Here is a 26,806-nt window from a genome sequence, read left to right as displayed (position 1 = left end):
TTGAGGTGTTGTCAGCATTCATTTTGTGAATCCACTGATTCACTGCAAAGATCTGACTTATGTAGGGTATCAGAGCGAATCAGACAATGGAAGATTCAATCAGAACATTTGGTTGAAACCAAAGAGCCAAATGCCACAAAGAGGCCCAGGAACACGTCATAAATCTGTCCAGGATACACTGGCGCCAGCCAGCCTGAAGTAAGTCTAACCAACCAACTTTCACAGCTTTGAACAACTTGCAACATTAAAACAAAAGAACACAATTATTGATAATCCCAACTCAGAAAGGAGATTGTCAATTTTGGGGCAAGAAACCCAAGACCATTGGTCAAAGATACAGCACATCAGGATCATCACATGAGGAAACTTTGTTGGGTGGTGCTCCCCCACCCAAGACAAGAACCAGATCGAGTTCCTTCTAAATTCCTTTGTTCCTTGGAACATGCCCTTAGTTCACAGAATGACAGAGAGACTGTCTTTTTACATAAATATGCACCAAAATGATGCTTAAAAGGACTTTTTTTGCATAACTCCCTACTATGCATGTTACCCACACATTTGTCTATTATGTTCTAATCACTCGTTGTGTATGTCCTTTTAATAACTATTGAATAGCTTAAGGGTTTATGTTCATGTTTGATATGTATGAGTTTGAAAATTCATGCTTTGAATGTTTCTAACAATCAATTCTTTGTCAAATGCATTGTATTCATGTTATAGAAATCATGGCCAAATTATACTCTGTAAGAGTGGCAAAATTCTGACCATGTGACTGATAAGATAACATGCTGATTTATGTTTTGGGAAGAGAAACATAGCAATATTCTGAGTTAAGACAACATCTAATTTGTCAAGACACTATTTTGGGATGTGTCCAAAGCTGAGTTTAAAACCACAGGACATCATAAAATTTTGCTTTTAGCTATTGGTTTTAACCATCGCTTCTAGTCATGCTTTTAGCCGTTGCTTTTTAGCTTGTAGCTATTGGTCTTCACCATGCTATTTGCCATAATTTTTGCCGCTGCTTTTTACGTTCTTTGAACGGTTCCTGGCTTGCACGCCAGCCACTCCTCTAAAACGAAAACATGAGGAGATCGTCGCATTTCTTTCTTTTACTTGAATCTTTTTTTCTTTCCGTTAAGAGTTTCGTGTTCTAAGTGAAGTTTTGCCGCTAAGCCGTGTCTCAGACTTCGTGCCCGCCTCAAAACTTCAACCAGCGTACACAACTCCATCCTCCAGGCAACGCCCAAGACATCACTTCCAACGACCACGAACTTCCAGCCAATCAGCAATCTTGGGAAACCCCTTTTCTGCAACGACGTCCTCGAAAGGAATCCCTTAACACAAAGGCAACGCTAGTACAAACCTCCAGATTTTAGCTGAACTGGTGAATTTAATATAAAGTTTAATAGCCTCATTTAGAAACTCAATGCGAGGGTTAATATAATGATTGTTGGTTATTCAGGTCTAAGCAACTGCATATACGTATGCTATAAACTTGGGATTTCATATGTTCACTCTTCTAAACTCATTATTTTCTCATCTCTTTCTCTTTATGCAACTTGTATGAATGTGTGGATGCGCGTCTATGTGCTAAATTAGTTTATATGTCTTAGGTTTATCCAATAAAGTCTTATTCACATTGAAAAGAGAAGTATTTTGTGCTTATAAATTAATGTCTTAAACTGCCGACCTTGTTACCGTGCTAATAAATAGTGTTTTCACTATATTTTGGATATTAGTATCCATTTCAGAGTTGATGTTATACGGCTCGCTCAATGAATCACTGGCCGATTCATTGATCCGATGTAAACGTAGATTCTGTTCAATCTTAAATGAATCCCTTTGAGCTAAACTGACCTCTGTAAATCCCTTACACTTACAGCAATGATTCATTCACTGTAAAAAAAAAAAAAAAAAAAAAAAAAAAAAAAAAATCACCAGTTTCAACTTAAAAACTTAAGTTTAGCAGTTGGCTTTATATTTTAAGTTAAATTAACTTACAAATAAAAGTCCCAGCAAGTTATAAACATTTCTTACAGCTTAGTTGCTTGTCACGTGATTTTGAACTTAACACACTGACATTAGATCAGTTCCGTTATGTTGATCTGACTAACTTTAAATATGTTAAGGAGCGGAAGAATGAAGTGTTAAACCAAGCAACACCACATCATCTGACTGTATTGTATTATTAACCAAAACTACTGCCTTTTAAGGTATGCAAAAAAAGTATATGCAGACAGGATATGACATACTGTTATAAAAAGAGCACACATTAGAAAGACGCACAGACAGCTTTCAACATTTACACAACTGAGGGCAAGCCACCAAAATGTCGGACAGTACTTATGCCAATATAAATGGTGACAGAACATGGGATAAGGACAGATGCACCAAGAGGAACCAAACACCTCAACACACAGGTACAAATGCAAACAAGCTTTTATTGTATTGGGTGTAGAAATGAAGAAACATTTATTTTTATATGTCACCTTTAGGAATTGATTCTGTGAGGATCAGATGCTCCAGATCAGCTGTAGTGTGTTTGGTGCTGCTGTGTGTTCTTCTGCTGACTGCAGTCATAGTGCTGTGTGTCCACATCTATACAAACAACACAAACTACACAGAAGAGACACACCAGCTACTAACCAAGATCACCAACCTCACAGTAGAGAGAGACCAGCTACTAACCAAGATCACCAACCTCACAGAGAAGAGAGATGAGCTACTAACCAAGAACATAAAGTTGACAAATGAAAGGGATGGATTATTAACCAAGAATGACAACCTGACTAAACAAAGAGACCAGCTCAGTCAAGAGAGAAATCAGATGCAGAAGATTCTCACTGAAACAGGTGATGATAAATTGCAACTAAGCAATTATTCTGTGTACTGTAGTTGGGAATAATGAGCTAATCGCTGAACTGGTTGTGTTTACAGATGGATGGTTATACTCTAGCTTCAGTTTTTACTTCATTTCCTCGCTGAAGAACAGCTGGACTGAGAGCAGAAGATACTGTACAGAGAGAGGAGCAGATCTGATCATCATGGAACAAGTGAGAGCGGAAGAAACTGGTAGGCCTATATATTTCGCCGTGGATGTCAGTTTGGAAGTTGAATGTCTGGTTTATTCTATTAGGAGTTTGCAAAAAAGTTTTCCCATGGTAATCCATTCTGGATTGGTCTGACTGACAGTGATGTGGAGGACTCATGGAAATGGGCTGATGGCAGCACACTGACCTCTGGGTGAGAAATGACTGAATTTAAATTATTATAATGTAATAAATGATCAGATTCTCACAGTCAGTATCATATCACACATAAAGCATCTAATGCTGATCTGTAATTTCAGGTTCTGGGGGTCTGGAAGAAACTGGAAATAGAAAAAAAGGGTGGTGTGATTAAAATGATGCTTTTAGAATCTTAGAAAAAAATCTTTTAAAAATTAGTAAACAAATTACATATTAATTCAACAACCAACAAGTTGGAACAAGTAAAACATAGTCTTGTATGCCATACACAACAAAACTGTTTAGGTTAGTTTATGTTTAATCATTTGACTTTAATATGCAAATAAGCTTTTTGTCAAAATATACATTAAAAATAAAGTAAACATTATTTGTTATTACATTATTTAATACGTTTCGCATGTTCCCTGTTCCCTGTTCCCTTTTGTATGTGGACTTTTATGTTACTTCCTGTCTGGTGTAATTTTGTAGTCAGTTTGTAGTTTTTCTGTTGTTCTCAGGTTTGTCTTGTTGTTCTCATTTGTGTCTGTCCACACTGTATATGCTTTTATTTCACATATTGTTTCCTTAATGTTTTCTGTCTTTATTTGTACTTTTGAACTCCACTTCCAGAACAACAAAAACAGCGATTTTGAAGCTGAGGGAGAACATGAGATGGGAGTTTTTCGACATACCCTAACTGTCATGAACAGGAACAAAAACAGTCCAGTCAGAGTAAGACAAGACGTGGCATTAAAAAGTATATAAATTGTATTATTTGTATTAAAATAACCGATCGTTACGCTAGATTAGACCCTTCTTCCTCGGCTGGGATTGTTTACAACTGCATTTAGGATCGTTTGAAGCCGCATTTAAACTGCATTTTGGAAGTTCAAAATCAGGGCACCATAGCAGTCCATTATACAGAGAAAAATGCTAAAATGTTTTCCTCAAAAAAAACCATAACTTCTTTACGACTGAAGAAAGAAAGACATGAACATCGTGGATGACAAGGGGGTGAGTAAATTATTTGTAAATTGTTGTTCAGGAAGTTGAGTTCTCCTTAAAATCTGTGTTTGGATTCAGCTCTCCCTCGTTTTTGAGTTCACCCTACATTACAACATGAATCCAAATGAAGTGTTCATCAGGCAAATGTAGAAAAAATAAAATGAATTTACTGTTTGTATGAGCAACCTGACCAGGCTGACACTGACTCAACTAGGGGTGTGTATTTGAGGCAGGACTATCGGTTGGGGTGTGATGAGGAAACGTGTCTAATTTAGTATGTCTGTTTGGTTGATGTAATGGTGAAAAAACTGCCACATGCTTTTAGACTTCACACACTGATCTCAGATCGGTTTCACTCTGCTATTTTATTCGAACTTGAACTGAAAGCAAAGAAGAGAATAGCAGTCCATAAAGAATGACAGAGCAGCTACAGTGAATTCACTGTTCTTCTCATGCTGTTAAATGAAACATATATTATATATATATACATATTATATATTATATTACATATATATAATCAAACTGATTTTCTGAAGATCCTCTAACCTGATGTATCCTCACATAGTTGCTCTATGCTGATGTAATATGGACTATAGTTTGCTTTGAACAATAGCAGACTGTGGAGTGGGCCACATCCTTTTTAGACCTCACACAATGATCTCAGATCAGTTTTACTCAGCTATTATATTCTAAATGTGGTTAAACGCAGGAAAGAGAAGAAAAGCCTATGTGAACTGAATGAAAACAAAGAACATTAAACATTTGCACAGTTTAAATATGCTGGATTTTTAAAAGAGCAAAAATGTTCAATGATATTTATGATGATGTGATCAGGAGTGAGTCTGAGGGAATGAACAGAGAGAGACTGGAGATGACGGTGGATATCTATGAGAGTGCAGATTGTGTGAGAGATCATGACTTAGGGACAGAAACCAACACACATCAACCACCTCAGCAAACAGGTAATCACGCTCATTTTTTTGTTAAAATGTTACAGTTTGCACATGTTCAGTGATTTAACATCATGTTTGTGTTAATCAGGAAGTGATTCAGCGAAGACCAGAAGCTCCAGAGCAGCTGTAGTGTGTTTGGTGCTGCTGTATGTTCTTCTGCTGACTGCAGTCATAGTGCTGTGTCCACATCCATACAAACAACACAAACTACACACAAGAGACAAATCTGTCACACAAGGAAGTTTCACTTCATTGCACAGAGGGTAAGTTTCTTCATTCAATGTATCTAATGTTACAGGCAGGTGAGAGTAAATGTGAATGAAGTGCTTATACTTGACCTTGTTGTTTACAGATGAATGGACTTACTATCAATCCAGTTGTTTCTACATTTCCAGTAAGACAAAGAACTGGACTGAGAGCAGATTAGACTGTTTGAATAGACATGCAGATCTGATCATCATAAAAGTCAACAAGGAACAAGTGAGTCAAGATACTGTGTGTGTTTGTGGTGTTTAGCTGCTAAGTGAGTGATGGTCAGATGTGTACATTGTTGGTTTATGATATAAACATACAGTTGTTTCATCTGTTTAGGATTTTGTTAAGAGAATTACTGATAAAAGATAATTCTGGATTGGTGTGACTGACATTGATGTGAAGGGCACATGGAAATGGGTTAATGGCAGCACACTGACCTCTGGGTGAGAAATCACTGAATTGAACTGATTATTACGTAAAGAATGATTCTCACAGTCAGTTTCATATGACACAGAAAGCAACGCTGAACATCTAATGCTGACCTGTTGTTGCAGGTTCTGGGCATCCCATGGACAAATAAAGGAGCCAAATGGAGGAAGAAGAGAGAAATGTGCTGTGACTTATTTAAAAGAACACCCTAAGTTAATAGGGTGGACTGATGTTAATTGTGATGATGCTTATCAGTGGATCTGTAAGAAGAGTATTTTACCTCTGCTATGACCTTAGGGACATTTTTTGTTTTTTTTTTGGTGACCCAGGTTTAACAGTACAACTTTTATAATTGATGATATAATTAATAATGGCATGTCTCTGATATGTTAAGATTTTGAATTAGCTTTTATTTTTATATTCCTGTTTTCATTTTAATTTGGATTCAAGTTTTAGTAATTTTGTTGTGTGTGAGTTTTTTTTCAATACGTCAACATAAACTAAGCAAAAATAAAACATGTTGCCTTGTTGCCCTAAGTTAATGTTTATTTCAAGTGATGTTTTATTTATTTATATTTATTTATTCATATTTTATAGTGTTTGTAAACTTTTCCTGTACCTGAAATTTGTTCAGTTGTATGCTATTGCTAATTAATTAGTTTGTTCCTATTTTATTACTGACCGTTTACTTGTCTTTAACAAATTATTGCTTCAATTTTATATTAGTTGAGTTGTTTATACTGTGGCTCTTTAGTTTCAACTTGTAGGCCTAATAGTTCTGTAAGCTGCTGATATTTATGTTATCCAGCTGCAACAGAATGTTTTGTAACAAGACACAGAATAAATACGCTTGACATCTAAATGTCTGATTTCTTTTGAAACTAGGAATTTATAGACAAGGGGTGTGTTTCCCAAAAGCATTGTTAGCCAACTATGGTCGCAAGTTCCGTTGTTACCAACATAGTTCAACGATTTGGTGTTTCCCGAAACCATAGTTCAAACAAACATTCGCAAACAGCGTCACAAACTTACGTAGTTGGAACTACAGCTCCCGACCTGTGGTTAGAAGCATAGTTCCTTGTTAGTAAGACATATGGGCTCAATAAATTACGCTGTTGGACACATTAAGCAAGCTAACATGCAGTACAATCTATATCTTTCACTCGATCTAAATGTAAATGCATTTTAATCTACATATTTTTAAGCTTCCTTGCAAGCGACGTTTTTGCATAGTGCGCATGCGCAGAAATGCCTACGGGAACCCTGGAGTACGATGTAAGATGGAACCCACAATGATGACGTAACAAAAAAAAAAAATTAGTCACCAGGTGCCATGTTTAATATAGCTGCATTTTAGAGATGTCTAATAAGTAAAATAGCATAAATTATTACTCGGTGACGTCATTAACAACAGCCCTACACTGTTGAAATAATGTGGTTCAAACGACGGAGATGCGACCTTGTTCGGGAAACAGTCGTGACTAGCTAGTTCGTTTCCACAACAATGCATCATACTATGGAGGTTAATCAGCGAGCTACGTCGTTGTACGGGAAACGCACCCCAGTTTGGTAGATGTCATAGTTACGTCACTTGCAGCTGCATGCGCATTGTGCTAGCGGAAAAACACTGGTAACAAGTGGAGAGAAATGGAAAGAAAAAAAAAAACACCGAATAAGAGATAAAATGTATTGTTGTGCCTTTGGATGTCAGAATCGGAATGCAAATCATTTTTATAAAATACTGTCGTCAAAACCGCCATTTGAAGCTAAACGGAGGTGTTTAAACAGCCAGACTATGAGTGAAACCTGCTATGATTACTCTAATTTTAAAGCATACATTTGATTTAAACAATAGGTCTACATAATTTTCACATATGCAATTTATAGGGGACATATTATATTAGCCCCTTACAGTTACATGAAATACTATTTAAACCTATAACATTCTGACTTTTTTTTTCCAAACTTGCAAACACAAGTTTATATCTCGTATTTTGGAATTTATAACTCGATTTAACTCAACAATAGCAGGTTTGTCCATTCTTTTTCTTTTCAGAATTGTGAGATATAATCTCGGAATTGCGAGAATAAAGTCAGAATTTTGAAACAAACTCAAATTGACTCTTTTTATTTTTTTATTCCATGACTTCCATTGACTGCCACTTTCTGCAACTGTCCTTTTCTACAACCAGATAGGCTCCGCTCACCCACAAAAATGTCATCACTGTTTGCAAACACTGAATTGGTCTATAAGAATCAGAACCCTACCAAGACTGCTAATTATAAAAATACTACTGTTGTTGTGTCACAGAATGATATTTTTAGACTAGAATGTAGTTGTTTAGACTTCAAATATGCAGTTTGCTAATAAAGATGGCACCTATTTGAAATTTTGCTAAATTGCTTAACCTTTATAATAAAAGTGAATCATCAAACCATTTATTCAAATGATTCTTTAGATAATTATCATTTATTCAGTTGTCTTCTCCTGCGACTCTCATGGGTTTTTTTAGCTGCTGAGTGTACATTGGTTGTACACTAGTTATTGCAGCGCATTATGGGATTGGATGAGTGCACTTGATAATGGAGGGGTTAATTGATAGTAGTAATAACTGTACTGTTTGAAGCAGTTGTGTTTTCTTCTAAACATCTGGCAAATGAGAAGAACACACACACAGAAACACAATATAGTTGTAAAGTGAGACAAATAGTTTTCACTATAATTACGGAGTTTAAAAATTTAACTAAAAAATAACTTCTTGAACGAGTCGTTCTTGAATGATTCATTCATTTTGAAAGAATCTTTAATGTGACTCGGGAAAAACGAGTCGTCTGGGGGAGTTATTCGTTCAGCTGCACATGCGCAACATCCTGTTAGGTTCTGTACTGGAATTAGTTCACCTGTTTTGAGTCTTCGGGTCGTTTGTTCGTCTTATGGGGCTGTCACGTGAAGAACGAACGACTCAAACCCGAAAACTTGTCAGATAAGAGGTGAGGTGAGCTAATCATAGACTAAAGACCCAGGTAAACAATGAATTAATCTTTTCTGTTTCTTATAGCATTATAGTTTTGTCCTGTTTGTAGTTTGATCAACATTTGTGTAAGCAGTAGATGTGTTAGGGAAGTAACACATGACATTTTAATTATATTTTGCTAAAATGAACGAAATTAATGAAATGACTTGAAAAAAGATTAGTTCATTTTGCTGAATGAGGCTCAAAGATCCGAGTCAGTAAAACGATCTGAACTTCCCATCGCTACTATGAATCAGTTCATTGTATGTGTACTCCGGCTCAAAAAGGTATTTTGTTTGTAAACAGCATTTGACTTACTTGCACTTTCTTAGTCTTCGCGCGTTCGCTTTGTAAACACTGGGTCTAGTTCCGCCTACGTTCCGCATGACCTTTCGACGTGATTCAATAGTACGCAGCATTGTGAACACGCATCCCAGAGCCTGTGCTACACAAGCTTTTGTGCTTAAAAAGTATACACATTTTTATTTTCCGAAAAACAGTTTTGCTGGATAAGACCCTTCTTCCTCAGCTGGGATCGTTTAGAGCCCTTTGAAGCTGCATTTAAACTACATCTTGGAAGTTCAAAATCGGGGCACCAATCAAGTCCATTATATGGAGAAAACTTTTCCTCAAAAACCATAATTTCTTTACAACTGAAGACAGAAAGACATGAACATCTTGGATGACAAAAGGGGTTAGTAAATTATCTGTGAATTGTTGTTCTGGAAGTCGAGTTCTCCTTTAAAATACATTTTCATAAATATGTGATGGTACACAGGAAAAATGTTTACTACTGTGTAAGAACTGTATGAGAAATAACACTTTAACAAAAGTTCATTAGGCACCTTGTCTGTCATAATCAGGGAGTTGGTCAATGAAATATTGCCACAGAGATGTGTGAGATGTTGTACTGCTGTTGCCTCTGAAAGCTCATAGAGTTCAGTAAGAAGGACCAACAGTATTTCATCCGTCCTGAATATACAAAGCTTTAAATCCTACAGTGTATTATTTGCTCTTTATCGATGAACTGAGCCACAGATGCAGAACAGACTTTACACACTGACCTCAGATCAGTTTTGTTCATTTACATGACTGAGCGAACAAACAGTCTCAGCCTGTTTATGGCAATATAAACAGATTAGGACAGACGCAACAAGAGAAAACAAACTCAATACACCGGTACAAATACAAACACACTTTCAATATTACCTATAGAAATTAAAATTTCTTCATGTCTAAAGTCTCTAAAGTAAAGTCTCAAAAAACAGACGACTACAGAGCAAAAACAGCATCTATCATTTATCGACTGGTTCACGGTGACTGAAAATGTAATAAAGTATTTATGACAATAAAAACACTGATGAAATATGGGAAATGGATACTACTGGACTAACCATTGTTTTTTTGGGGGAGGGGAGGGTGTTGTAAATATTTTGCAATGGAAGTTATTAGTAATGTGTTTTGGAGAATCTCTAACCTAATTCCACATTTCACTTTTTCTCTGATATGAGGAATAACAACACAAAAACTCATCTGTCATAATCAGGAAGTCATCAGGTCATGAAGTAATGCCACAGTTCTTCAGAACAGAAGCAGTGTGTGATGAGACGCCTCAAACTCAGAGTTTAGTAAAATAATCCAATAGTGTCTCTTCTGTCAAATCTATCACAAAAAAGTTCTAGATCCTGCAATCTATGCCTAGATCCTGCAATCCATATATATTGTGTTGCTTTGGCTAAAAGGTATTTAGAAACGTATCAGAAAGAACAGAGAAACCACAGGCAATAAACATTATCACCCCCCACCCCCCCCCCCAACCCCCTCTGTTACTGACAAAGCAAATCTGGGTTTTGATTGTCTCAACTTGTTACTCAAGTCATGAGTTCTTACGGTTATTTTTATATTCAGACAGCTGTGTATCTGACGTGCCCATATGCATCCATTATTGCAACACACAAACTAAAATGTTGGAACATTTTCTCAAAAGCACACAACTATTAAGCCTGCGAGGGAAAGACAAATATCAACTTTCCGCTTTCAAGGTAGCAATACTAACTATTCTCGTTAAAGGACTAGTTCACTTCAAGAATAAAAAATTCCTGATTATTTACTCACCACCATGTAAACCAAGATGTTCATGTCTTTCTTCCCTAAGTCTTAAGTTCTTGAGGAAAACATTCCAGGATGTTTCTCAATATAGTGGACTTCAACGGTGGCCAAATTGCAGTTTTAGTGACACTAGCGAAACGATTGGTCATTAAAAAAAACAAAAAAACAAACTGAAATGCTCATCTCGCACTACCTCTGCGATGAGCGTCTATGACTTCACACATTACGTAATCACGTTTGAAAGATCTTGTGTGGTTAGTTCTTCGTTTGTGACCTTTGGTTCAGAAAGATAGGGCAGGGTGTAAAAACTCCATCTCATTTTCTCCTCCAACTTTTTGTAAAGGGCGTTTGACTTTTTTTGTATGTTTGCTTTGTAAACACAGGGTCGGTATTTCCGCCTACGTAATGCGTGAGGTAAAGCTAGAGTAAGACGAGCATTTGTGGTTAAAAAGTATATAAATGTGTATTTTTATTTTTCAGAAAATGACCAAACGTTTCGCTAGATAAGACGCTTACTCCTTGGGATTGTCTAGAGCCCTTTGAAACTGCATTGAAACTGCAATTTGGACCTTCAAACCCTCGATCCCCATTGAAGTCCACTATATTGAGAAAAATCCTGGAATGTTTTCCTCAAAAAACATAATTGCTTTTTGACTGAAGAAAGAAAGACATGAACATCTTAGATTACATAGGTGCGAGTAAATTATCAGGATTTTTTTTATTCTGGAAGTGAACTAATCCTGTAAGTTAGTAGTACTATTTGTACAGTATATACCCCAACAGAGTGCAGCTCAATTTTAATTTTCCCCAAGAAAATTTTTTTTTTTTCTGTCAGTCTGTAATTTTACAAACAGTGTGAGTAATTCAGAGCTACAAAGTCCTCTCTCTCTCTCTCTATATAGTTTTTTTTAGTCCCTCCCAAATGAAAATACTGTCAATGACTATTTGGTTACCAACATATTTCAAAAATATATTTTTATTTTCAACAGAATAACCAAAATTTTGTCACATCACTAGTTCAATACAACAACTTTGACAGGACAGACAGCAACACTAAAATGTATCTAATGCTATAAGAAGGAGGCCACAGCATTAGACAATTTTTGAAAATAGTCAGACGGGGGAAAAAAAAAAAAAAATCAGTGCCTGAACAAGATATCACATGACAACAGTGGTGCCTTATAAGAGTGACAGCCAAAAAGCAGAAGTTCACAGTGGTCCAGTCAACTTGAAGCAACAACTTTTAATAATCTCACACTCAACTCGAGCAGACTGAAATGTCATATTATGGCAATATGAACATCTCTGGGGAACGTGGGATGGAAATAGAATATGAAGGGATGGTTAACAACAGTAGTGATGACCAGACAGAAAGTGAGTACTCGGACAGCAAGAGACACCGAACACCTCCAAACACAGGTACTGAAACTCATTTCATTATAACAACAACCAGCAGTTTAGGTCTAAAAAAATCATGGTTTGCACAGAAAACAAAATTGAAAATATGAAAGCTGTCATGTGACCCCTGGCATGTATTATGAATCATTTAGGGGTAAATTTTGTGATGACAAGATGAATGCAAACGCATGGGGCTTGGGAACAATTGTATTTGAATTCAGACCACTTTTTAGTCATACGAGACATTTATCTTCATATCTGTCATCTTCATTTCAGTGAAGATCAGAAACTACAGATCAGCTGTAGTGTGTTTGGTGCTGCTGTGTGTTCTTCTGCTCATTGCACTCATAGTGCTGTGTGTCCACATCCATACAATACGAACAAACTGCACACAAGAGAGAGATGAGGTAATAACAGAAAAAGAAAACCTGTCGAAGAGAGAGAGACCAGCTTCCAGTTGTTGTCAAAGGTAGGTTTCTTCATTTTAGTAGTTTGGTGATTGTGTGTAGAGGTCTTCACGGGTTCACTTAGATCTGAAAACTAGAATAGTTCATTCTGTTCTGTTCATTCCGATGAGGAAACAAACTCATCTACATCTTAGATGGCCTGATGGTTCGTAAACTTTCAGTCATTTTGAATTTTTGGGTGAACTATTCCTTTAACAGATCAGTGCTCTGATCCTAAATGGATAACATACAAGCACAGTTCCTACTACATTTCCTCTGAGTGGAAGAACTGGACTGACAGCAGACAAGACTGTTTGCAGAGAGGAGCAGATCTGATCATCATAAACGACAAAGAGGAACAAGTGAGTGAAAGACTGCGTTTGAATCAGTTCTGAAAACTGCTTATGGTCTAAATGTATAATATTTAATTACAGGAATTTATTACAGCGGTTACTAGTGCAAACATTGTGTGGATTGGTCTGAATGAGATTTATGAAGAGGGGATCTGGAAGTGGGTTGATGGCAGCACACTGACCACTGCGTGAGCATCTTGTTTTCAATTCTTAGTCATACTGTGTATACGAAAAGTATAGATAATTTAAACCATAACCTCTTCACAAGCAATCACAAACTTCCATTGTTAACCTATTCAGTTACTTGAAACACATATATGACACATAAACATTGGCTGTTGTAATGATCTGTTGTAGGTTCTGGAGGCATGGGGAGCCCAATAACAAAATTGGAGATGAGGATTGTGTTGTATCTCACTTTCACTGGGCTGATTATGCATGTGATTTCACCTTTGTATGGATTTGTGAGAAGGTTTTAGAGGTTTAACAAATCTGTTACATCAAATCTGTACATCCAAAGTAATGCAGTAACCAAATAGCTTTGCTGTAATGTGCAAAACAGTAAGAAGAGACATTTTTAGGGGCCAAGCACCGAAGGCGCGATGACACCTATTGTATCCGCTGGCGGCCCATAGAACCGCCCATAGAAAGTTGTGAAATTTGGCACACTGATAGAGTTCACATTAACAAACACATTAGCAAATTAAAACACATTAGCAGAGTAGAAACACATTCGCAACACTAACATTAGCAAATTTCTAGTCTCTAACTCAAACTCTCTAGCGCCACCACTTGTTCAATTTCCACCAAAATTGAGTCAGATCATCTTCAGACTGTGCTGACACAAAGTTATGGATTTTTTGTTGATAGACAAAACCATTTTAGTATAGCAACGCAACAAACTTGAGCCATGATGCCAAAAGGACTCTGAGTCTTTGTGTGTCATTGTCTCCTCACACTGAACACACCATATCTATTTGATAACAGCGCCACCTATTGGTCAAAAGTGATAACCCAATAAATCATATTACTAATGGTTGTTTGTTTTATGATTTTTCACCCATTTTGACTAAAATCATCTTACAATGGCTTCAGTTACTTATTGATTCAGTTCAATCTTAATAAGATTCAGCTTGCTGGCTTGCTTGCATAGTGCTTGGCCCCGTAATTGCTGCTTGCAGCTATATTTACTATTTAAATTAATATTGGATGTTCATTTTAATAATATTCATAGAAAAATAAGATGATTTAAAAACAAATAAATCTCATTTATCAACGTAACCTCTCGTGTGTAATATTTCTCTAATTGACTGCACATCCTATACATGAGTATAGTGCCTATTGCTTATGGTATTGTTATGCTCAAAAAACCAGTTTGAGATTGTCCAATTTTGATGAGTCCATACGAATTGTAGCCTCAGTTTCCTGTTCCGTGCTGACCGGAGTAGCACCCGATGTGATCTTTTTTGGAGAATCTGTTTTTTTCAGACAATGTATGCATGCCCAAATGCTTTGAGTTGCTGCTCAGACAATCTGCTCAAGTTCAAACCACACACAGAAAACTTGAGTTTACTTTAGTTCTTCTGCAGAACTTTTTCCACAATAAAGAGTCTTTTGTGTAATGGAAAGAAAGAAAGGATCTTCGAGGAACCATCAATGCCAATAAACATTTTTTTTTTCAATAATGCTGATTGATTCCAGAATGAAACAAGGCACTTACTTTACGAGTGAGTCACTGGCTGTTTGAATCGCCCCTGTACCCTCATTCACAATTCTCTACTTTACTTCTCTAATATAGACCACTTGAAATAATGAATGAAAGTGATTGAATGAGTTCAGACATCGAGTATGGTAGAAGGGCTGCAGATGTCATCATCTGGTAAGACAAAGGAATTCATTTGAAAGAACTCTCATAGATTTCTCTAGCGGCTGGCTGTTCAGAGTACATTAGCTATTGCATTGCATTATGTGATTGAATGAGTGCGTTCTGTAATTTCAGACACTGCTACAAATGGCTGTCCACTCAAACTATAGGGGGCAACACAGTCATTGAATCATTTAATCAATCAATTAATTCAAAAACACTCATTCACTTAAGTATGAAACACCACTGCTGTGTATTGCTCTGAGAAGCCGAACTGTTTATTCTGCTTTGGCTTCATATGAAACTTTTTTTTTGGTGGACTAAAAATAGGCTGAAATGCAAGTTTCTTAATATTAACTTGATTATTGAACTGTTGTGTCTGCATCTAATGCTATCCTTGAACAACAGCAGTATAGTAGGGTCTTTTGAACATAGTGTAATTTACTTCATGTACCTTACATCATATCTGATGTGTTCAGAAAGTGACTTTGAAAGTTTTGAAAGTGTCTTTGCAGCTGTTGGATGCAGAGTTTACTGGCATGAGGGCAGGACAACCTGTCAATTCCGTGAGATAAAAGCAATAGGAACCACAACCATCCAACTATCCAATCAATTCCCAATGAACCAAATCCTGTAATACATTTGTTTTCTTGTTTGAGAAGCTGATTTATTTAGACATACGTCACAAAAGGGAAGGAAAGACTCTCGCAACTTCTATTTCAAGCCAACCTTAGGATCTGATGTCACATGATTTTGTGACTACTTAAACACATCCACACAGGAATGAGGAACTAAATCATTTTATATTTGACGACTGTAGAGCAGAAATGTCTCATGATATTTACAGCAATGTGATCAATGTGGAAATGAGCTCAGACAGAGAAGAGAAGGCGGTGGATATCTATGAGAGTGCAGACTGTATAAAAGATCTTGACTTCAGGACAGACACAAACACACAGCAACCACTTCAGCACACAGGTAATCACATTCATTTCTTTGATTAAATGTCAGAGTTTGCACATGTTCTGTCATCTAACATTCTTTTTTGGAGAATCACTAGCAAAACATGTTTATCTGTTATCTGTTATCTGATTTTTTGACAATCTTGTTTGCCTTTTATCAGTGAAGCAAACATCATATGAGGTCAGGTGCATTTGAGTGTCTGTTCAAATCAGGAGGAAAAAAAAAAATACATACATAGAAAAAATTAGTGTGGTCCCTTCATGACTGTCTCATGGAGCACCTGAGACTGAATAGAAATGTTCATGAGGATGCTACTGGAGAGGAACTGGAGAGGGGCAGAACCAAATAGAGCCTATATGAGTCCAAGAGGGAGTGGAGGGTGGGAGGAGCCAAGGGGAAGCCAGGAGCAGGAGGAACCAGATGTTGGTTCAGAGACCAGCAAGGACAAGGTTCCAAAGCAGAGCCGAGGGAGGGAGGAGCCTGACAGAGCCAGAGAAATGGAGGGACAAGAAGAAGCAGGAGGGATGAGGAACCCGGTGGAGCCAATGGGATGATGGGCTACAGTGGAGGCGAGGGAGCTAGGAGCCAAACCGGAGCCGACGGGTCGAAGGACCAAGGTGGAGTCCAGGATTTGGAGGCAGAGACAGGAGATCCTCATGCCTAAGCAGAGCTGGACACTGGAAGTCCTGAGGCGGATCAGAGCACCCAGATGGCACTGAATGAGGGTGAGCTGAAGGACTGATAGGCACCAGCGGAGATAGGGCTGAGGAACTGGCTGGTTTTAGAGGAGGCAGGAGAGGGAGGCTGAGTGGGAGCTTAGGAGACGCAGGAGAGTTGGACAGAACCAGCGGAGACCCAGGAGACGTAGGAGAGCTGGACGGAACCAGCGGATACCTAAAAGAGACGTGGGGAACAATGGATTTTCAAGGGGAACTGGAAACAACCTCTTTAAACCAGTCTATTAAATCCATTTGAAAAATGTCCAAGACTATGGCAGGAGAACAGGAACACAAACAAAAGTCCATAACCGTGACAGTAACATGGGAAATCAGATTTCAATGTAGAGGAAAGACACAAAAGCACCATTAAAAGTATCATAAAATATGAACACCTGATTTAGGGGTTTATTGCAAGCCTTTTGTTGTGATACAATAACTTTGTGTGAAGAACAACCCGAAAGATGTTATTCATTGATTATCATCTCCAGTGAGTGGTTAACAACAAGTCAATGAGGTGAACTCAGTACAAATCAGTACAGTTTGTAAACAATTCACTCAGAATCAGATTCATTACACTGAAAAAAATAAAAAAAATACAATTTGTTGAGTCAGCTTAAAATAATTTGTTACCCTGCTGCCTTAAATTTTTAAGTTCAGTCAACTAAAATAAGTTTATTCAACTTGAAATGTTAAGTTCTACTAAGTAACAACTTAGATATTTGTGTTTGCTAAACTTAACAGATGGGTAAGTAACCCAGCTGCCTTAAAATTTTAAGTTGATTCAACGTAAATATCTAAGTTGTCGGTTAGTATAATTTAACATTTCAAGTTGCATAAACTTTTTTTGAGTTGACTGAATTTAAAATTTTAAGGCAGCCAGGTTACAAATTATTTTAAGTTGACACAACAAATTGTTTTTTACAGTGTACCTGAATCAACTGATTCACTGAAAATACATCTGCTCCTCACACAGAACTACTCTATGACATCAGACTTTAACTGCATTAATTGTCTAATTGTACATAGTCATTAAAAGACTACAAAGTTGCATTGCCAGCTACTGGCCTGGTATGCACAATACAGCGTTATTAATGTGAGTGCCAATCGTTTTGTCATCTGTGAGTGAAACTTAATATGAATACTTACGGAACACATGACAGACACAAAGATAAACTAAACACCTCAACACACAGGTACAAACACAAACACACTTCTATTTTATTGGGGTTAAAAAACATTAATCTTCATATTTGTCATCTCTAGGAAGTGATTCAGTGAAGAGCAGATGTTCCAGAGCATCTGTAGTGTGTTTGGTGCTGCTGTGTGTTCTTCTGCTGACTGCAGTCATAGTGCTGTGTGTCCACATCCATACAAACAACAGAAACTACATAGAAGACAGAAATGGACTACTAATAAAGAACGAAAATCTGACAAAAGAGAGAGATGAGCAAAAAAATCAACTTGCACTTCTTTGTAAAGACGGTACGTTTTTTTCATTTTATAGTTTGGTGGTGGTGTACATTATAATTTATTTGCGTAAACTATCTGTTGAAAGTTAGAAGTGGATGAGTATAGAGGTATCCATGGGTCCAAAAGCCAGAGGTCCCAAGTGGGTTTGGATCCAAAACTTTGATGAGTGCCTTGTGCATGGGTTGGGGCTGAAATTAGTAGCCTTGGGGCTTGCTTAATTCAAAATAACTGTGCTTTACTGAATAAACCCGAAAAAGACTCAAATTCTTTTAAAATATCCAGTCTGAACAGAATCGCTGAGCTGTTAGTCTACACAGACCAAAATAGGACCATCATTCAGCATTAGCAGAATGTTCCACATTTTCTGTTACTAAAACAATCAAACAAGTTGCATAAATAAAAAGTAAATAAGCAGAAAAGAAAAATACACTGTCTATGTTGATGTTATAATTAAGTTTTGAAACTTAGAAAGTGTTATAAGAGAAGACATGCATAACTGAGAACAGTTTACTGGAGCTGCAATGTCTTGTGTCAGTTTTTTTTTTTTTTTTTTTTTTTTTTTTTTTAAATGAAAAATGTATGCACGTCAAGAAGTTACTTGAGTCAGTTACAAATATTCGAACCTGAGAAGACCTCTAGTTGAGATTAAATAGGAATAAAGTGTTAATAATCAAATTTATCATTTACAGAAAAATGTATTTACTACAAATCTAGTTTTTACTACTTGTCCACTGGAAAGAAGAACTGGAACGAGAGCAGACAAGACTGTTTACAGAGAAGAGCAGATCTGATCATCATAAATGACAGAAAGGAACAAGTAAGTGAGAGATACTGTGTGTGTTTGTGGTGTTTAGCTGCCAAGTCACAGTATGATGTAATGTGTATATTGTTAGTTTATGATATAATTGTGCTTAGGATTTTGTTATGAACATTGCTGATAAAAGAGAATTCTGGATTGGTGTGACTGACATTGTTGAAGAGGGCACATGGAAATGGGCTGATGGCAGCACACTGACCTCTGGGTAAGAAATCACTGAATTCAACTGCTAATTATGCAATAATTGATTCTCACAGTCAGTATCATATCACACAGAAAGCAGTGCTGAACATCTAATGCTGATCTGTTGTTGCAGGTTCTGGGCGACCAATGGAAAAACACCAGAGCCAAATGGAAAACGAGATGAGAACTGTGCTGTGACTTGTTTAAGAAATCACCCTCAATTAATAGGGTGGATTGATGTTACTTGCAATGGTGATTATCAATGGATCTGTGAGAAAAGTATATGACCCTAGGAATATCAGTCCCAGAAAAAAAGCAACTTACTGTAAATACACAAGCAAACTAGGATCATTAATGACACATCAATGGTCCAACATATGAGAGAGAGTCTAAACATGATTTCTAACACCCTGTCACTAGGACAAAACTGAACAGGATCATTTTACGGCAGGCATAAACAGAGGGTCTCTAAAGTTTATGTAATATTCTAGGTTTAGTGGCATAATACTGTAATTTCCACTTGTACCTCCAAAAAATGGGGCAAATTCATAAACGCTGAAAAACTTCAATGCACAAATAAACACAAGATTTAAGGCAGCTACACTGAGTTTGTTGTGTTCCTCTCATGCTACTATAAGACTTTTAAGACAACCAAATGTTTGTTTTCTAGAGATTTTCTAACCTGATTTCTCCTCTTACATTTGCTTTGTCAATGCTGATCTAAGAAGAGGAACAACAACAGCATGAAAGCTCATTTACCACCATGTGTGTCATAATCAGGAAGTTGGTCATGAATTATTGGCAGTGTGAGAGTTCAGTAAGGTACTCCAACAGTGTCTCCACTGTCTCATCTGTCCTAAACACACAAAAAGATTTAAATTCTGGAGCAGTGGAGAGCCTAATAGTAGGCTGGGTAATGAAGTGTTGTGTTTAAATCATCAAGGTGAGCAGATACTTTTTTTATTGGATCTGGGGGAAGAGCATTTTAAAATCAAGTCAATACACTGAATTCTGTCTTTAAGAGTGAATCATCAAATCATTCATTCAAAAGGTTCTTTCAACTACGCTGATTTATTTAGTTGTTTTCTCTAGCAGCTAGCTGTTGAGTGTACAACAGTTGTGCAATAGTTATTGCAGTGCATTATGGGATTGAATGAGTGCTCTATAGGGGGCACAACACTCACTGAATCATTTAGACAATTGGTTTGTTCAAAGAGGTTTGTGTGTTGCCCTGAAAAGTAGAACTTTTTATTCTGTTTTGGCTTTTTTAGGAACTATTTACCTGTCCATCCTATTTCTAAACTGTAAGTTCCTCAATATTAACTTCTTGTTTATTTACTGTAACTGTTTAAACATCTCTAAAAGCATATTTTGATCAAAGTGCTACTTAAAATACAATTACATGAGAATGTGTCTGCCAGTTGTGTATCTGTCATGTTGTCTATGACTAGTAATAATGGTGATACATACTGAGCATCATATCTAATGTGTTCAGGAAGTGACTTCAGGAAGCTGTTTACTGATAACAATTATTAAAAGTTTAGAATTGAACACCAACTTTATTTAGCACCTTGTCTGTCATAATCAGGAAGTTGGTCATGAATTAATGCCACAGAGATGTGTGAGACGTTACACTGCTGTGGCCTCTGAAAGCTCATAGAGTTCTGTAAGAACAATCACCAGTGTCTCATTGGTCCTGAAAATGTATCCATCATTTTGTCCTTTTATTAATGAACTGAGCCACAGATGCAAAATAGACTCCTGTAGATAAATGAACATTTTTGAAAATTTCAAAACATGACAAATGGATATTTTAAACTTGAAGAGGACACAAAGCACCATCAAACACATCATAAAATATGACCATAGCAGTCATGCAATACTTTTTGTGTGAAGAACAATCCAAAATTAAAGTTGGTATTCGTTGATAGTCACTGAGGTAAACTCAAGAACCAACTGTGAATGAATCTTTTAGATTAGTTTCGTGAACTGAATCAAATGATTCACTGAAAAATACATCTGTTCCATCTACCAAACTTAAGGTGCATTGCTCATTTTCACTCAAAGGTCTGATTGTACGTATTCATTGAAAGACTCATTCTGTGTCAGCCTTATTATGTTCATAAAGTTCATCATTGCACCTCATGCGATTTGTAACTTTTCTCATTGATCTCAGAACATTTCCGTTCTGCTGTTCTCAACGACTCCAAACACCACCTCAACACACAGGTACAAATACAAACACACGTTCAGTATTTTTTGTAGAAATTAAGAAACATTTAACTTCATATTTGTCTTTAGGAAGTGATTCAGTGAAGATCAGAAAACTTACAGATCAGCTGTAGTGTGTTTGGTGCTGCTGTATGTTCTTCTGCTGATGGCAGTCATAGTGCTGTGTGTCCACATCCATACAAACAACACAAACTATACAGAAGAGAGGAATGACCTACTAACGAAGATCACCAACCTCTCAGAAGAAAGAGATGAAATACAAACCAAGATTAACAAGCTCACAGAAAACAAAGATGAGCTACTAACCAATAATAACAAACCCACAGAAGTAAGAGGCCAGCTACTAACCAAGAATAAGGAACTCAGAGAAGAAAGACACATGCTAACAACAAAGAACGAAAATCTGTTGAACGAGAGAGACCTGCTAATAAATCAGCGTTCTTTATTCTGTGTAGGTTGGGTTGTGGTAACCTGCAGTTTATGCTATATATTCTTTGGGTAAACTAGTGCCACAACAAACTATCAATGATTAACATTATAATGATTATTAGAATAATGAATCGACTAATCGTTGATTATTTCACCAATAATCAGTAGGCTTAGATCTATTATTCAGCTTTTGAAATTCATTAAAATATCAAGTTATACATATTTACGCAAATACAGCTGCTCTAAAGTAGAAAATTAAGTTGTAATTATAACTGAAATTAACACTAACATGTTTAATGCTGTAAAGCTGCTTGCTTTATAATCTTAAACTGCACAGCTTGTGCAAACATCTACATCATTATGATCAGACGCTTACTTAAAGGGGTCATGAACAGTCTTTTTTAATCATTTTGTACTGTTCTCTGAGGTCCACTTACAGTGTAATGTTATCAGGAATTTGGCATTAAAAAATATCATAATTTAGAAAGAAAAGGCTATTTTCTGTCTTTCTTTTGACCCCCCTCATCAGAGCGCTCCGTTTGAATAGGCGTGGCTGATTTTAGACATATGTGACCCTGGACCACAAAACCAGTCATAACAGTCTTTGTTTTTTTTTGTTTTTTGTTTTTTTAATTAGGATTCATACATAATTTGAAAGCAGGATAAAAATTTCCACTGATGTGTGGTTTGTTAGGATAAGAAAATATTTAGCGGAGATACAACTATTTAAAAATCTGGAATCTGAGGGTGCAAAAAAAAAAAAAAAAAAATTAAAAATACTGAGAAAATCACCTTAAAGTTGTCCAAATTAAGTTCTTAGCAAAGCATATTACAAATCAAAAATTAGGTTTTGATACATTTACAGTAGGACAATTACAAAATATCTTCATGGAACATGATCATACTTAATTATGAACATAAAAAATCATTTTGACCCATACAATGTATTTTTGACTATTGCTACAAATATGCCCATGCTATTTAAGACTGGGTTTTTGGTCCAGAGTCACATATTATTGACTGATAAGCATCAAGTAGTATAATTAGGGAAAAAAAACAAAAACAAAAAAACATACATTAGAAAAGTGCAAAACTTCAAAAAAAAAAAAAAAAGGCAGATGGAATCACTAAGACAGGATTGAACAGGTTAATTTTAAAGTGGTCCTGAACAAAGGGTCACTAAAGTTATATTCTGGGCTTAGTGGCATAATATTGCAATTTCTAATTGTCCCTTCAAAGGGAAAAAAACTGAGGGACTTGCAATAGAACTGAATGGAGTCAATTATAAATGATAAAATACTCACTGTAAAATAAATAAAATAAAATAAATAGTAAAATAAAATAAATAAAAACAAGGTTTGAATGTCTTCAACAGCACAACTGAGTAGCATCCAGGAGTAAAATACACTGTGACCAGGTTTAAAGAGCTTTGACATGATTAAATATTCCGATTAAAAAAGGAAGGGAAGCTCCAGAACAGCTACAGTAGGTTTTCTGGAGAACCTGATTCCTTTGCTCTCTATGCTGATATAGTATGAGGAAGAACCACACAAAAACTCATCTACCACAATGTCTGTCATTATCAGGAAGCTGGTCATGAACTATTGCCACAGTTCTTCAGAACAGCAGCAGTGTGTGATATAACGCTATCAACTCAGACTTCAGTACAATGATCCAATAGTGTCCAATGATGCTCTGATTTCAAAACATGGTAAGTAGAGATTTCCACTAAAAGTCACATAGAAAGAAGTCACCTCACGATCAGTTCCATCCTGCTAACTTGTCCTAAAATAGAATCTAAAAGAATCCAATAAACAACTGTACAACATATTCAAGCACAATTAAGTTTTATTTTCTTATCTAGTTTAAGTTCATTGGACTAAGTAAGTTAACTTTTTTCTCATGTACAATTAAACTGTGCTAATTTGAGCTTGGCAGCTACATCAAAACCACATGGTGACCACCCTTTTTTTCTTTTGCTGAGAGGATATCACATGCTCTTGTGCAATGACATACTTTTCCAACCACTGGCAAAAGCAGAGCAGGCTTTAAAAACACAAAGAGAACATCCACCATTTACATGACAGAGCTCATGGGAACAAAAATGTCTCACCCTGTTTATGGAAATATAAACACTCATGGAACACGGAATATGGACAGCCGCAACAAGAGAAACCAAACACCTCAACACACAGGTACAAATACAAGCAAAACGAACATTTGAAAACTGAAAACTGTAAAATTTTAAGGATCTATCCTCAATATTAAGGTGCTTATTAGCATGCATATTACTAGTATATTGTTACCTTGCTATTACAAACGCACTACTAATTACTACTAAGCAGAAAATTAGGAGTTTATTGGGGAAGAAGTCATAGTTAATAGTTAGAATTGGTCCTGAAACTAAAGTGTGACCAAGAAAACATTTATCTTTATATCTGTCATCTTAAGGAAGTGATTCAGTGAAGATCAGACGCTCCAGATCAGCTGTAGTGTGTTTGGTGCTGCTGTGTGTTCTTCTGCTGACTGCAGTCATAGTGCTGTGTGTCCACATCCATACAAACAACACAAACTACACACAAGAGACACACCAGCTACTAACCAAGATTACCAACCTCACAGAAGACAGAGCTGAGCTGTTAACCATAATTACTAACCTGACAGAAGAGAGAGAGCAGATACTAAACAAGAACATAAACTTGAGCAATGAAAGGGATGGATTATTAAACAAGAACAACAACCTGGAGAAACAAAGAGACAAGGTCAATCAGGAGAAAAATGAAATGTTGAAAAGTCTTCGTGAAATGGGTAAAACTACGTGCACACACATACACACGCTAACTTGACTAAATCAGAAGAAACAAAAATGTTGTTTGATTAGAATTTATAGAATCTCTACAAAAGCTGTAATTTAACTGCTTCAAGAACAGCAAAGTTACCACCTCCATTCTGAGATATTACATGTAGCTTTAATTTAATTGATAAAGCAGCAGGGCATCTGGTTGTGTTTACAGATGGACAGATTTATCAGTCCAGTTTTTACTTTGTTTCCTCTGAAAGTAAGAACTGGACTGAGAGCAGAAGATACTGTACAGAGAGAGGAGCAGATCTGCTCATCATAAACAAAAGAAAGGAAGAAGTGAGTGAATAACAGAGAGTTTGTGTTGCACCCTTATGCATGTCTACTCGGCGCCGCAGATGTTAAACGCTGCTGTCTGGTTAATTCCACTAGGAATTCATTAAAAAGATTTCTAGTGGTACTGGAGTCTGGATTGGTCTTACTGACACTGATGTGGAGGGCATATGGAAATGGGTTAATGGCAGCACACTGACCTCTGGGTGAGAAATCACTGAAATTATTACGTAAACATGATTCTCACAGTCAGTATCATATCACAGAAAGCAGCACTGAACATCTAATACTGATCTGTAGTTTCAGCTTCTGGGGGATTGGAGAGCCCAATGGACAAAGAGGAGAGAACTGTGTTGTGTCTTTTACATCAGGGTGGTATGACTATCCATGTAGCAGTGCTTTTAAGTGTATCTGTGAGAACAATTTTTTAAATTGAGTAGTTAAATGAAATACATTAAATCAACATCCATAAATGACTACAGTATGTGAAATATGTTGTAACTGAGCTGTTGCTTATCCTCACCATTGTAAATAATGGCAGTATACAACAATGTATTATCACAAGTAATAAAACATGAATATCATGAGTCAGAAAGAGTTCATGCTGTCATAACCAACAGCAGCAATAGTGTCTTATCTGTCACATCTGTTCTTCACTCTCACAACAAAACGTACAAAAAAGCCACTAATACGTAGCATTTATATACTAACGTATACAGTTTACTCAATAATATGTAAAGTGTACAGCATAAATGAGTAAATTACCTCTGAATAAATATAAAATACGTATTTTCTTAATGATCACTAATATAATTCATGGAAAGATGGCAAAATTGAAATGTATTGCACATATACTTTATTTATTTATTTATTTATTTATTTATTTATTTTCTATAAAATAAGTAAATTATCTAATTTTGTTTAAATAAAGGACTGTAGTAATGAGTACACCCTAGATTTAATTCAGCAAATGTATAATAGGGTCATTCCAGCTGGAATCGTCAAATGGTCCCCACCTGACCTCCTCAGATTTGTCTGAAAAAAATCTATGTGATGGGTAATATGCCCAATAGATCATATACAAAATTTCAGATCTCTACTGTGCGTACTTTTTTCACAAAAAATCTGTAAAAAAGTTTGTTTTTTACCCCGTTTTGGCATCACTGTCTGAGTGACCATGTTCAGACTGAAATATCTCCAGAACTATTTGTGCCAGGTCCATGAAATTTTCTGGGCTAAGAGTCCTAGTCCAGAACTGCATGAATTACAACTCACAGCATTGTTACTGAATTTACACCTGAATGCTGGCCCTCTACTTTTCTTTGAAACTATTACTTTAAGGGTTTTCAGATGTCCATAGAAACCTCAATCTTCAATGTATAAGCATCAAACTTGGTAAATGGTCTGATATGTACCATGTCTTTCACATCCTTTGACATCAGACAATAGAGTCTGATGGATGTTGAGATATTAAGGTCCAAAAATGGAAAAAAACTATTTACACCAATGTTCAGAGAAATATTTTCCATGAATGACACCAGGTGTGAACATGAAACTTGTTTTTTTGAAAGAGCATGTCCTTATTGATAAAATATAAAAAAAATTGGGATAGGGTTTTGCCTTATTTTTCTGTAATAATTTTTTAAAAAATCATTGTTGTGTGACATTCACAACTACTGTAGTACCAGCTATTTTGAACTCATATGCCTAAATTAATGCTATAATGCAGCATTCCATTGTGCTCGGGACTCTGGGAAATCCGACCTCCACCTCAGGAAAGTGCAAAGGAACGGCCACTTAAGTT

At 36.4% G+C, this 26,806-nt stretch overlaps 3 protein-coding genes across 11 annotated transcripts in view; 2 read left to right on the top strand and 1 right to left on the bottom strand.

The window, feature by feature from the left end:
- The window catches only part of LOC127172345 (CD209 antigen-like protein C), a 28,853-nt gene extending 7,887 nt beyond the window's left edge, over positions 1–20,966 (top strand). Inside the window, exons 1-5 of one of the 4 annotated variants that reach the window (XM_051121616.1) lie at positions 15,602–16,034; positions 18,002–18,220; positions 18,898–19,025; positions 19,124–19,230; positions 19,342–20,707. In XM_051121616.1, the coding sequence (XP_050977573.1) occupies positions 15,884–16,034; positions 18,002–18,220; positions 18,898–19,025; positions 19,124–19,230; positions 19,342–19,495 (759 nt within the window). In that variant the 5' untranslated portion in view covers positions 15,602–15,883 and the 3' untranslated portion in view covers positions 19,496–20,707. Of the gene's footprint in view, positions 1–3,139; positions 3,247–5,997; positions 6,547–15,575; positions 16,035–18,001; positions 18,221–18,897; positions 19,026–19,123; positions 19,231–19,341 lie in introns of those variants that run through there. The other 3 variants (XR_007828621.1, XM_051121614.1, XM_051121613.1) reach the window with 3 other exon arrangements.
- Positions 1–26,806, bottom strand: part of cadm2a (cell adhesion molecule 2a) — a 572,131-nt gene that overhangs the window by 231,216 nt on the left and 314,109 nt on the right. The gene's annotated exons all lie outside the window — the stretch shown is intronic.
- The window catches only part of LOC127172360 (lymphocyte antigen 75-like), a 45,806-nt gene continuing 42,860 nt past the window's right edge, over positions 23,861–26,806 (top strand). The window contains exons 1-2 of the mRNA XM_051121628.1: positions 23,861–24,064; positions 24,321–24,677. Of these exons, the coding sequence (XP_050977585.1) occupies positions 23,950–24,064; positions 24,321–24,677 (472 nt within the window). The 5' untranslated portion in view covers positions 23,861–23,949. The remainder of the gene's footprint in view (positions 24,065–24,320; positions 24,678–26,806) is intronic.

The sequence above is a fragment of the Labeo rohita genome, chromosome 10 (assembly GCF_022985175.1).
Source record: "Labeo rohita strain BAU-BD-2019 chromosome 10, IGBB_LRoh.1.0, whole genome shotgun sequence".
Taxonomy (NCBI): Eukaryota; Metazoa; Chordata; class Actinopteri; order Cypriniformes; family Cyprinidae; genus Labeo; species Labeo rohita.
This window is presented reverse-complemented; position numbering and strand designations above follow the sequence as displayed.